The following is a 13,248-nucleotide window of genomic DNA, read 5'->3' on the forward strand; positions in this document are numbered from 1 at the left end:
TCTCACTTCAACCAGAGGAAGAACTGCTTTATGTTGAGGGTGTCAGAGCACTGGAACAGGCTGCCCCCGAAGATTACGGAGTCTCCCTCTCTGGAGACATTCCAAAGCCACATGGACACATTCCCGTGTAAGGTGCTCCAGGTGACCCTGCCTTGGCAGGGGGGCTGGACTGGATGATCTCCAGAGGTCCCTTCCAATCATAACGATTGCGTTATTCTTAACCTGCTGGGTGAAAGAAACCGTTCGGCCTAGGTTGCCTTAGGGGGGGGTCTTATTTGCGTTTGCGTTTTTATGTTATTTCCCAGGGCCCGGCGTTGATGGACCCACGGCTGACCAATCCCACCCCCGAGGAATCCCAGGCCCTCGGGCCCATCCCCGGGCGCTCCCACCGCGCCGCCCGCCCCCGGCCCGCGCTGGGCCGGAAGTGAGGGCAGGCGGGGAGGGGGCGGGGCCGCGCGGCGCCCCACGGGCCTCGGCCGCCGCCATTTTGTTGGCGCCGGGCGCTGCTGGCGGGGCGGGAAGGGTTGGGAGTTGTTCGTCGGCTCCTCCTTCGTCGGGGCCGAGAGGCGGAGACTGAGCGCGGCCCGGCCGGGACGGGACGGGACGGGACGGCAGGGCCCAACGCGGCGCAGCGATGTCGGCATTCTCGGAGGCGGCGCTGGAGCGGAAGCTGTCGGAGCTGAGCAACTCGCAGCAGAGCGTGCAGACCCTGAGCCTGTGGCTCATCCACCACCGCAAGCACTCGGCGCTCATCGTCAGCGTGTGGGAGCGGGAGCTGCGCAAAGGTGAGGCCGGGGCCGGGCGGGACCCGCCGGAGGCGCCCCGGGGCGGCGGGCCCGGGGAGGCGGCGGAGGCGGCGGTCCCCGCTCCGGAGTGTGGCTGCCCAGGGGAGGGAGGATGGCGGCGGGGCTGCTCGGCCTGCGGGGCCGGGGAGGCAGGCGGGGAGAGAGGGAGGATAGGCCTCAGCGCCTGGGGAGAGCGGAACTGTTGGGGCCAGCGTTAAACGTCCGGGCTCCGGTGCTCGATGACCGTGGGCTGGCAGGTGCTTCTCCTCCCCTCGCTCCTCTCTCTTCCCTCCTATGCTTCCTTCTCCCCTTAACAAGATGCCTCTGAGGAGGCTGCCCCTTGTGTTTTATCTCCCCTTTTTTTTTTTTTTTTTTTTTGTGAAGAAGAAAGGAAAGTGGGAAACGGGAAGGAATCCGGCGACCCAGGGGTTTAAGGCTTTTTGTTGTTAGTATTAATTACAGCTCTTTCAAGACGGATCCTTTTTAGGCATTATTTTTCATCGTCTGTAGTGATGGTTAGCTGTAATACTATTTGAATTCCTTATCCACTCAGGTTTTCTTGCCAGAAACTGTTCTTGAAGGGCAGATGAGGATGGGAATACACTGAGGGAAGAGCAGTGTAGTGTGTCCAAAGTAGTTTTTACTTCCTGGTTTTGCCAGATGGTTAATACCAATGTTATCATAATAAAAACATGAGTTTCTTAAGCTGTGTTCAGTGTGCAGACTTAAATGCTAATGTGGCTTCCCGTTTAACAGGAAAGAACTTGCAGCTATAGGCAGTGGTTCAGGGAGTGAAAGGCATGGCATATGAAGGTTTATTTGACCTGACTGGAAAATAACTTGATCTTAAGTTGGTTCTTTTAAGAAAAAGAAAACTCACTTGCTAGAACTCTGCTTTGCTCTAGGAAATGATGCTGTTTTCCAGTAGCTTCCTTTGGACCCTCACTAATATGTGGATCTTTAATGGGAAAAATAGAAGACTCAATCTTTCAGATTGAGAGGAAAAACAGCACTAAGCCATTACAGGATTTACGAAAGAGGAAGGAACCACTGAGTTTTGTGTAATATGACTACTGTGGTTTTGTTTAAAGTACTCTTTTTGTGGGAAATGTTATCTTTTGAACTTTGAGGCATGAGTTGAATTATTTTTTATATTGACTGAAGAAAGACCGACTTGGAGGCATATTCCATCTTAGGAAATAAACACCTTTTCACTCTATGCTAGTTGCAAGCTTGCTTTTTTGTTCCAGGAGAAAATTAATGGGTCTCCCATCTGTCTGAAACATTTCACCTTTCTGGGCCTTGTAATCAGACAATGTGAATGCTTGGGGTTTTGAATGATACCAGAGAAGTATCTTAATTGAAATAGAGACAGAGTTTTGGTTGCTCATCTTAATTAACATGCACAATACTAGTTCATAGTAATCTATGATATTAATGTCAGTTCCTAACTTCAGTTTTCCTGTTATGCTGGTTGACTAACTGGAGAAATGAGATCTTTGAAACCTGGGCTACATGTCTGAAAGTGGCATTGAGAGGCAAGGATAACAACCTTCTTTTGAGCTTTTGGTGAGAATAGCTGCCATAATTGGGTTTGTTTTGTTTGTTGACGTTGTCATCCAGCTTTTGCTGCTTCAAAGTAAGATTTTTCTGTGACCTTTCTTTGGATGCCAGCCTTCAAGGGTCTGTGGAAAGCATGTGAAACTCTACCTGTGGTAGGAGTAGCTTAGTTGCTTTCAAGGTCCTGACCCTTTTCTTCTGGGCTTTTAGGCCTATGTGAAATGTTTAATATTGGAAAATAGGAAGTTTCATTTGAAGGTGGCATAGTTAATATACACAGGATGTATCTTAATTTTCCATCTCATATAATACCCGAGCTTCGTGAATGTTAGCTTGCATTTACCTGACACTAACTTCTGGCTAATTGCAGCACAAAATTGTAAGATGGTGCCTAATCCCCAAAGGTGGGTGTAGTGATCTAAGCAGACAGCATGGGAAAGATGAGAGGAAAACCGGTGTCATGTGGTGAAGCAAGTGCATGAAACACCACAAAGTAGAATATTGGCAATGAGGCTGTAACTAGAATTCAAGTTTAAGGCTCCTGACTTGCTTGTCATCCAAGCCATAGAAACATGATTTCTCTTGTACCTGAGAGGAAAATTACCTCTATTTGGGGAATATGGATACAAAAATTATTGTCATTGTCAGCTGCTATTGCTAGCCAGTAGTATCCTGAAACCTTCCCTTCCTAGATTTTATTTCCTTTCATTTTATCACCTTTTTTATTGTCACTCCCGTCTCCAGACCTTCCTTCCAGCCTACTGCCTTTCAGGAACATTGTATAACTAGTTGGGTTGAACACAGTACAATGATACTACGTTTTTTTTCTGGATGCTTTCAGTTTTGGTAAAAGATCTCCAGCTTCAGATGAGCATGCATGAGCCTTTCTGAGCATGTCTCTAGTTATTCGTAAAGACAAGTGTGAAGATCAGAGCTCTTTTTTTCCTAAATGTTTGGTTCTGATTCTTTTATTTTTAAAATAGTCGTTTTCTTTATACCACATTGGAGTAGAGGTGAAAAGACAGCTTTTCAAATCTTCGTATAATTTATGCAGCATGAAATGTTAGTGCCTTTCTGTTTACTTGGGTTAATTGGCAGTGGTCAGGTTCCATATTCTGGCATCTCTACAGATCATCAGTTCAATACACCTTCGTGTACAGGTTTTCTTGAAAAGTGTGTACTGAGGAAAATGATCCTGCATCAGCTAGATTTCAGATGTATGAAATGTATTGCTCAAAGTTAAATAGCTAATTACTTGGTAGTCATAAGCTTATTCAGTATTTAAGTAGTTAAGTAGTACTAATTAATTAATTTGTGATGTGATTACATCAGTCATTTTAAAAAGGCAACAGGTGGGCCCATTTGAACTATGTAATTTTGTGTTTCCAAAAAGGGAATGACTTACAGCGTTTCTTTTTAAACAGAGTGGTGGCATAACAGATACAAATTTGTTGTGTAAGCCTGCAGTCACTGAATGGCTACTGGGAAACCCCTTAGGAAACTCCTTTGAATAGGCTCCTCTGAGATGGAGTCTGTTGAGAATTATTTTTTGTTATTTGCAAGTCAGGTATGTTCTCTTGCATACATTTCTTACTCCCTGCTTTCAGGATGCTTTGCAACTGTAGAGGTTTGGTACTTGTTGGTTTTGTTTTGAAATGAGAAGTTTCAGTTCTGCAATTCAAAGCATCTGCCTTCAAGGGTGAACAGTAACTGCTTGTTCAGTAGGCTCAATGTGCAATTTGCTGTACTTGGTTATAATATGTTCTTTTTCAAAGAAAAAAAAACCCAAATTGTTTAAAGTTTGTAATATGGAACTTGTTATTTTGAGTTCCAGTTAGTTGTCCATAATAATCTTTTCCTATCGCCTCATTTTCTGTTAGCTTTTCCAGGCCCAGCTCCGCCACTTGTTAAGTATTTATTTCTTAGTGATATTTTAGTAACCACAGAAGCACAGAATATTCTGAGTTGGAGGGGACCCACAAGGATCATCGTGTCCAAGTCTTGGCTCTGCACAGGACATTGTCGTGTTGTATCTTTAAACCTAATTTCAGATTCAAGTATCTGTTTCCTCAGAGGCTGATGGGTCATCTCATTGATAAGTCAGTAACAGAAACTGATGGTGATCATCCCCCATCCCTCTTAATCACTTGACCTCTTGTTTTGGCTGTCATCTGTCACCTCACCCGTGTCACGCTGATCATTGGCTTCCCCGTGCAGCTTATCTAGGTCAGTAGAGCCATTTTGTATTACCTTTAAGACAGCCACAGTTGTGTAGGTACATCTAGGCTGCTACAGGGGGATGTATTTGTAGTGCTTGACTCTGCCAGTTCACCTGCTGTTCCAGTTTATTATGTTTTTTTGTTTTGTTTTGTGGTGTTGGAGTCGTTCAGTGGTATAAGAAGCTCCTTTTTTTGCTTGTTTATGGATCATCTGCAGCTTCTGCTGCTGGGACATATGCTGGTGCTTGGGTCCTCATCCAGTATAGCTGTTGGCATTGATTCAGTATGTTTTTCTGAGGCTGCTGGCTGTTGTGGCAGCTGCTGAAATTTGGAAGATTTTAGTAAGTAAATTGAGAAGGCATAGCAACACTGAAAGCAGATTTGAAAGTTGTAGTACATCTGAATTACTCTTAATATTTAGCTGCTTTGGAGCACAACTACATCCAAAAGTGCTTGCAATATAGTGCCTTGCAGATGGGAAGTGGATCACAGGAAACAAGTTCCTGGTTTAAAGCAATTATTTTCTGTACCATGTGGTGTGTTTTTTTTCTGCCAGGAGAAGGAATCTTTCTCTTCTGGTGATTGTAAGATTATTTTACTTAATGGTGGTATAGTGTCATTGGCCAGTGTGAGAGAATAAATAGATTTTGGTTTCTTTTACTTAAGAGAAGCAAAACGATGGCTTTCTAATTTCACTGGTTATGCCTGCATGAATCTTCTCATCTATGCCAAAAGGTTTGGAGAGCAACAAACAGGCAAAACTTGGGGTGAATGGGCATTGGGTCAAGTTAGGGAAACTTATTTGCTGTGTACATGATTTACAAAATGATCTGCAATCAGGAGCAATAGAGTGGCAATATGAGAGCCTTTCATTTAAAATAGTTACACTGGAATTGTGTAGTCCAAACCTGTATGTCACCTGTACCTGCCTGTCTTTCACCATTCTGGTTTGGAATACTTAAGTGTATGGTCTTTTTCCTATCCTGAAACTGTTGCTGCTGTCGATGCATATCCATCGCAGCATTTTACCAGCCAGGTGAGGCAATGAAAGGAATTGGTTTGTTTCATATGTTCAGGTAATTCAAGATGCACTAAGTGCAGTGGGAAGCTTCTGCAGAGTAATTATGTTGGAATGGTTTCCTTGGTCTGTGACCAGCTTTCTGGCATTCCCGTGGTAATTTGATGCTGATGGCCTTTTTCCCAACAGTGGCTGTGTGCAGTGTTCCCTTTGTTACTAGTCTCCAAACTCAGAGTCAAAATACTTAGACCCTCAAACCGTGAACACATTCAGAGGGGAATGGGCAGTCCCTTTTCCCTCTTTCAAAAGAAAACACAACAATTATCAGACCTTGGTAAAATTCACCAGGTGACTGTGCAAGGTTGAACACTAGTTTAACCTTTTCTTAGAAGAAGGTTAATGAGGTTAAGTGCTTGTTCTACAACATGCCTTTTATGGATTATGTTATCTTTGAATTGTCCTTTCTGGTGGCAGCCCCTCTCAAGTGGCTTTTTAGACTAATATTTCCAAAGATGCTCTGCTTAATCAGCTTGCATAAAAACCCATGTTAGCTCTCTGCAGTGTGAAGGATCAGTGGTCTTGCACTCAAGTTTCAGTGCTGCTTGACTGAACAGTGTTTGGTCTTGTAATAAAAAGCTTGAAAGCTTGTCAGGTATTCACAGAGATGTCATGAGCTCCTCTTGCGAAAGTGTGAAGCATGCTGTGAGACAGAAAATGTCCCAGAGATTTTGGGAGAAGTGCTGCTGCTCATATACTCCATGTATGTAGACTAAAGTAATTCAAATGAAACTGAGCCAAGTCTTTATTTGAATGCATACTAGAGAGCTTTAGTATGCTAATGAAATGTTTAGTGCTGATAACTGTTGTGGGATTTTAGCATACTGATCCTTATTGTCTCAAATTCTCATTGTCTCCCTTTTGTTAGGTGGTATTTTCTTTCAAGGTCAGCTGACAGAGCAGAGCTGGCCTGTAGAAGGTTACAGCTTTGATGTAAAGTTTTCAGATGGCTCAGTCAGTCTACACACTTGTAGTGGGATGTAAGTGAAATCTCTTATGCTTGTGTGTTTTTCTGTAGTTTCTTCCAGTATATCTAAGATAGGCTCTAGGGAAGAGGTGTAAACCAGCATGAAACTAATGGGCATGTTTCTAGCAATCTTCACAGGAGCTCAATTTCAAATGCAGGAGGTAAACCTGGAGAAGACAAATACAGGTGATTATTTCTGACTTTGATTTCCAGGGCTAACCTTGGTGAAAATGACTGGTTTATTGCCTTTCAGGGTAAAATACCGGTTTCTTGCACTAAAGTGGTGGCTTATCAGTGTTAAGAGTTCTCTGAGTATTATGGACGAAAGCATATAATGTCAGGGCATCTGTACTGAACTGCTAGAGAGCCAGGCATACCCATGCAGGGCTAACAAGAATGCGTTCCAGAGAAGGATGGATTGCCAAAAACTGAGGCTTGATAATGTAGTCTCCCTGTAGATATCTCAGTATGCTAATCGTTGGTGAAATATCATTGTTATCTGAAGAATATTCATTGCCATTTAAACATGTCAGATACATTTTTGGGACAGACATAGTTTCATTTGCAAGGTGCCAGTCCCATGTCATCTCACTGTTGCTGCTTTAAGAGTAATCTGCTTTATGTGGCTCTTTTACCAACCAGCACTGTTGACATGTTAAAATATTTCAGAATCCAGGGAGCTGCTTTGGTGGCTAAATGGTGAATCTGACTGCAACAAGCAGAGGAGTTACGTGAACACTGCACAGATCTTCTGAAAAGATGACTCGATCCAACACGGATGATTTCTTGATAGTTTTGTGTTTGCAGACTGTACTTTTGGTGTACCAGAGATGCTGTGGGTTGGCTGCTTCTAACGCTGTACATTCTGGCAGTGTTTTCCTTTCAGATCCTTCTTCAACCTAAGTTCTTACAGGTTTTTTCCCTTCATTTTCTTCTGACAGTAAGAATGCTTTTGCTAATACCTTGCCATGTGTTGAGGACCTTCAGAAATCGTCTGTTTGATCCATTTTGCTATTCTGAGGTTTATCAATGCCCAGGGCTGGAAAGTTAGTGTCACTGCTACTGACGAGAGATGTTTTAAACATAGTTCTTTTTCCAGAACAGATTTATTTGGTCCTGAATTTAATTTTGTGTTTCAGAAATCACTGGTTAATTTACAGTCATGCTAGCAACAGAATGTTTTCAGCTCAGCCTCAGTTGCCAGAGGTTATGTTGCTCTTCAGTCTCACGTGTGAGGCAGAGTGCTAGTAGACCAGTATGTAAGTCTTGAAGATTTGTGAAGGGAAGGGGAACACTTCTCAAGACTAGACATAATTTTTACCTTTGGAATTTTGTGCAGCATACTCTTACAGCAAAAGGAATTAAATTTTAGTTCACAATTTTCCTTGTGAGCATAGGGGTAGAATATTAGTTGACTTTTCAACCAAAGCCACAAATGGCTTAGTAGTGGGTTTAGAATTTTTGTTCATTCTTCATAGCTTTGTTGATGTTGAATTGAAGTAGGAAGCTGAAAAGGTAATATTAGGGGAAATAAGCCTGAAAGTGACTTTCTGGAGTTTAGGATGCTTTTACCAAATATGATACATCAATCTTTTACTATAGTGAATAGACAAAGTCTGGGCTTTGTGAGAATCGGCATGACCTGGCTTCATGGCACTGTATCCACCTTCTGTTTTTGCCAGCCCGATTGATTCGGCTGTTTATTGGAAAGAAGGAAGTTGGGGTCTCACAAATGAGTTACATCACTGAGGATTAAAACATGAGGGGTTTTTTTCCTGTGAAATGGGTGGACAAGAGCCTATCCTGCATGCAGTTCCAGACGATATGGGATGGGGAACAGCCTGCTTCATTAGATTTTGACTCCTAATTCTGGGCTTATTTAAAAAATGGGAGAGGGGGCAGGGTCATCTTTGGTAAACGGTAGTTACTTTTTGATATGCCTATGAGACAACTTGTTTTTTCTGAGATTCTCTCTTTGAATAATTCAAAACTTGCTAGGTGTCAAAACTCTGATACATGAAACATAGGTAGGAGATGTACTGTTTTATCATCAGTCAGGTTTTAATATAGAAATTGAGCAGCACAAGTTTATAAAACCTACATTTTAGATTAGCCAGATTTTGACCCAAATAGAGTAATTTCCCGGGTGCTTGCATGTAGTGGCTTCACTGTTTGGAGCAGACTCTTTGTAGAGTCCATCTTGTGTCCAGCACTTCCAAGCTAGGTTTTTTTTGCTAGTCTTTAGTTTGCCTTGATTGTAAGAGAAGTGCATTTTTACATTTAAGAGAGGGTTTTTTCCCCAGTCAATCCAGAACTCCCAACTTGTTAGATGTGTCTGTTCAAGAGGATGGAAAGAATTCAGTACTTCAAGGAGAAATCCTTCAGAGGAGTCTTTCAGTAGTGGAAAATTTGTTCTCAAAAGCATTTCCCTAGAGAAAGCATCTTAATATTGAATTTTCCCTTTATATGTGAGGGTGGTGGCTCTACATTTTTGAGAGGATGGAGTAGAAAGTAACAAAATCAAATCATGTTTGCTTGCACAAATTATAAGAAATTCTATATTGTCTTTACCACAGCGCTGCTTTCTTTGAGAGGGCAGAAAAAACTTGTCTTTAAAGAGAAGCCTCTTTTTAGGGTGTACATACTGAGATTATGTGGTGGTAGTGATATTCTGGTGTTAATCAAGGGTAGAAGTGTTACAAGAACAGTTTCAGTTCCAAGAAACTTGTAGACTAACGAAGATTAGATGAAGCGTGATTGTAAATGAATGAAAATGGCCAGGTAGAAGCACTTAGAAAACATGGAATAGATTTTGAGAAGCAACTTGTAAATTGGAAGCTTGTAATCTATTGCACATTAAGAGAGATGGGATAAGGTGTTTAAGATGCTTGGAGAAGAGATACACTGCATGAGCTTGACAGTGTTTTTTGGAAGTGTTTTTGTGATATTACAGCTGCTGGCACATAAGTGTTTTAACAGTGAGGAAGGGGTGTATCACAGTGAAAGAGGGAGACTGACTAGGGGCTGACTGTTCAGTTTGCTTAAATGTGAGAATGAGGAGTGGTTACGTATGACTGAGTGAAATTCAGGCTGAAAAGAAGGAGGTTCTTCACATGAGTGATTGTGGATCTGTGAAGTGCCTTGTCAGAAGATTTCATGAGTGTAAGAAATTTATGCAGGCTTAAAAAAAAGCTGAAGTACTTGGAAGAAATCCATGAAGGCCACCAAACAGGAACCATATAAGGCTCAGGAAAACACCTGGAAATAGTTTGGGGATGAAGAACACTTTGGAATATCTGGGGTTTTTTTCTTTTTGTTTTTTGAGATAGCGCTAAATGGAAGTTGTGTCATACTATGTAGGAAGAAGAACTTGAACAAAGAGAACAGAAGGGAGAGAAAACCTAATGGGTGACCAAAGTCTTTCCACATGAAAATACTGAAAATGTGAAATGGTGCAAGCAGTAATGAAAATGGGTGATTGATTTCAGGGTGGGGGAGGTGTGGGGGGTGGGTGTTTGTATTCAGTATAAACCTGGATACATAGATATTAGTTAAAGGAAATAAAATTTCTAATTATTCTTTATTTTTCTTTTTATTAGCAAAACCAAATAGGAAGCTGACGTTCCTGTACTTGGCCAATGATGTCATACAGAACAGCAAAAGGAAAGGACCAGAATTTACAAAAGACTTTGCTCCAGTCATAGTGGAGGCTTTCAAGCATGTTTCAAGGTACAGTAAACTTGTACATGCGGTATCCTTCATCATACTGTATTTGAGGGGTGTTTAGAGAAGTCATCAGTTGATCTCTTCTGGCCCAGCTAGTCTTCATGTGCTATTTCTGTATTTGAAGTCTTGTCAGTTTAATTTATGCAGTGTTCTTTTGATCTTGGATAGTCTTAACACTGTTGGATGAAGTTTGATAGTAAATTCATCAGCATTCAGTCCCTTTTTGCCTTGGAAAGCTGTTAGCTATTCCTGCAATTAAGACTTTCTTACTGTCTGTGTTTATGTGCTACACCAGTTTGACATTTTTCATTACTGGGTGTTGCATGATTTGTTTTTCCCCAGCAGCCACTAATCTCATTGCATGAGGAAGCTGGAGTTTTGATACAGGATTATTTTCACAATGATACACAGCTGTTGAAGCAACATAAACCTATTTGTAGTGTTTGCAGATTTATGGGTTGAGAAGAAAACAGAGCTGGGTGTTGGCCTTTTTTTTTTTTTTTTTTTTTTTCCTCATTTGCTTGCTAGGACATGTTGAACTGGTCTTTGCTTTCTTTAAAATGTGAATTTGTTACTTTCTGAGATAATTTGACTTCTGATGCTTGGATATTGCTACGGTCTGTGAAGGTCTTCCAGTGAAAAATATCATGTGGCAGTGCTATACTTCTACCTAGTGCTGATATTTGCTTCTTTTCCTTGTAACAGTGAGTCTGATGAGAGTTGTAAGAAACACCTTGGTCGAGTGCTATCTATCTGGGAAGAAAGGTCTGTTTATGAAAATGATGTATTAGAACAACTTAGGCAAGCTTTGTGTAAGTATTTTGTGAGAGTATGAAGTTTCAGGCTCATTTGAAATAATATTACCCTGACTGCTGTGTTTGTTTTCCTTTAGATGGAGACAGAAAGGTGAGGAAGCGCACATATGACCAGATAAAAGTTGATGAAAATAACTGTTCACCTCGAAGTTCTCCCACTGATCCTCCTCAGGTAAAACCATGTGTATAAAATTCTGTATTTACATATGGCTTCATATAGAATTTTTCAGTAATTCTTGTTTTTGAATGGTCTCTGTTGTTCTTTTTAGTGAGGTACTGTTTCTGGGCAAGGGTGCCTGCACCTGAAGCTTTTCATAGTTCTTCAGTGGGGTATGCTGTAACTTTAGGTATTTGACAGTAAACCCAGTATATGAACTGTATGTCCAGCTTTGTTCATGTCAGGATTTCAGCAGTAGTTCCTATGATGTATTGAATTCTCCTTCGGTTTCCAGGGTAATAGTGAGTAACACATGTACTAGAATAAGGTTGTTACGGATTTATCAAGAAAATATTTCTCAATCTTTCAGTCATGATGGCTGTGAAAAATTCTTGTGTACCTTGCACTGTTATGGCTTTTCTAATTCTTGTGGGTTTTTTGTTATGGTATTGCCCTATCTCAAAAGGTTTTTTGTTGTAGCAGAGAATGACTGTTCTCCAGTCATCACAGTTTAGTATGTTTCTCTGTAGCAGATATCTGGGCTTCTGTGAACATCAGCCCCACTTTCAGAAGAAGTGCACTGATAACAGTCTTTTGCAATAGTGAAGCAAAACGACAAGAAAAATAATTTCAAAAAATGTATAATAAAATGAAAGGTGCTGTAAAATAATCACTACTGTCAAGAAGAAAAAAGATTTATAAGTATTCCTATACCAGGAATTTAAATGAAAAAGCTCCTATAGAAAGGTGACCTTTAAAACAATGTTGTGCTGAGAATTAAACGTTACGTTTTGTTTTGACTCTAAAAGCTGATACTGTAAATGCTGTTAAAATACCATCCAATCAATTCTAATAAGCTTGTTGTAAAATACTTCTGTTTTGTTCTAGGATCTGTTTATTTAAACTAGTTCTCAATCTTGCATGCTTTTTTCAGACCACAGATCTCATTAGAGCATTACAAGAACTAGAAAACGCTGCCTCTGGGGATGCAGCAGTTCACCAGAGAATAGCTTCCTTGCCTATAGAGGTCCAGGATGTGTCCCTGTTAGACAGAATAACAGGTGAGGGTTGGGGCCTGGTAACCGAAAGGCTGTTCTAAGAACATAATGGTACGTAATGAAATCATGCTTTACTTGTTTTTCTCTGCTTGCTTTTTAGATAAGGAATCTGGAGAGCAACTTTCCAAAATGGTAGATGATGCATGTATGTTACTGGCGGATTACAATGGCAGGTTGGCAGCTGAAATAGATGATAGAAAACAGCTAACTCGAATGTTATCAGACTTTCTCCGATGTCAAAAAGAGTTCCTTGCAGAGAAAGAACATAAGCTGGAAGTGCGTAATGTTTTGTTTTAGTCCCTTCTTCACTAAAGCTTGTTCTTGCAAATGTTTTTAGTTAGCCTAAACAACTTTTCTCTCCAAAGATAAATATTTAATTGCCACTGTTACGTCTTTGCTTCCAGCACATTATTAACACATTGTTTGATTCTACTGTTCTAAACCTACTAAACCAGCTCTTTCTGTTTTTTTAGCTATTCAGTCTTTGTTATATGTACAGACTTAGTTTTAGTGGTGCAGATAGAAAGTCTTATCCTTAGTCTTACAAACGTAATTCTTTATAGTGTAATTTTTTTTCCATGCTCTTTTCATTCATTGTTGTAAGTCTTAGTTATGTATTTGCTAAAGGATAAGAATTTAATTCCTGGTTTCAGCACAACTTTTTAACCTGACTCAAGTATCCATTAAACCCAGTAAAATGTAGTTGTAGCTTCTACGGCCTGTTACGCAGCTGGTATCAGCATTAGCACCAGCAGGACCAAACAGAAAAGAAGGATGCAGAGTGAGCAGCTCATTATGAGCAAATGATCCTTTAAGTTATTCTGTTCTTTGCTGTTACCAGACATCTTTTTTCCTTTCCTACTATTTATTACTGTAAAGCCTCCTA

The 13,248-nt window shown here is 40.9% G+C and overlaps 1 protein-coding gene across 2 annotated transcripts in view; it reads left to right on the top strand.

Annotated features, from left to right (window-relative positions):
• Positions 1-448: 448 nt before the first annotated feature.
• The window catches only part of RPRD1A (regulation of nuclear pre-mRNA domain containing 1A), a 44,143-nt gene continuing 31,343 nt past the window's right edge, over positions 449-13,248 (top strand). For both annotated transcript variants that reach the window (XM_039550179.1, XM_039550180.1), the window contains exons 1-6: positions 449-785; positions 10,206-10,335; positions 11,038-11,144; positions 11,225-11,319; positions 12,239-12,365; positions 12,463-12,638. In XM_039550179.1, the coding sequence (XP_039406113.1) occupies positions 635-785; positions 10,206-10,335; positions 11,038-11,144; positions 11,225-11,319; positions 12,239-12,365; positions 12,463-12,638 (786 nt within the window). In that variant the 5' untranslated portion in view covers positions 449-634. The remainder of the gene's footprint in view (positions 786-10,205; positions 10,336-11,037; positions 11,145-11,224; positions 11,320-12,238; positions 12,366-12,462; positions 12,639-13,248) is intronic.

The sequence above is a fragment of the Corvus cornix genome, chromosome 2 (assembly GCF_000738735.6).
Source record: "Corvus cornix cornix isolate S_Up_H32 chromosome 2, ASM73873v5, whole genome shotgun sequence".
Taxonomy (NCBI): domain Eukaryota; kingdom Metazoa; phylum Chordata; class Aves; order Passeriformes; family Corvidae; genus Corvus; species Corvus cornix.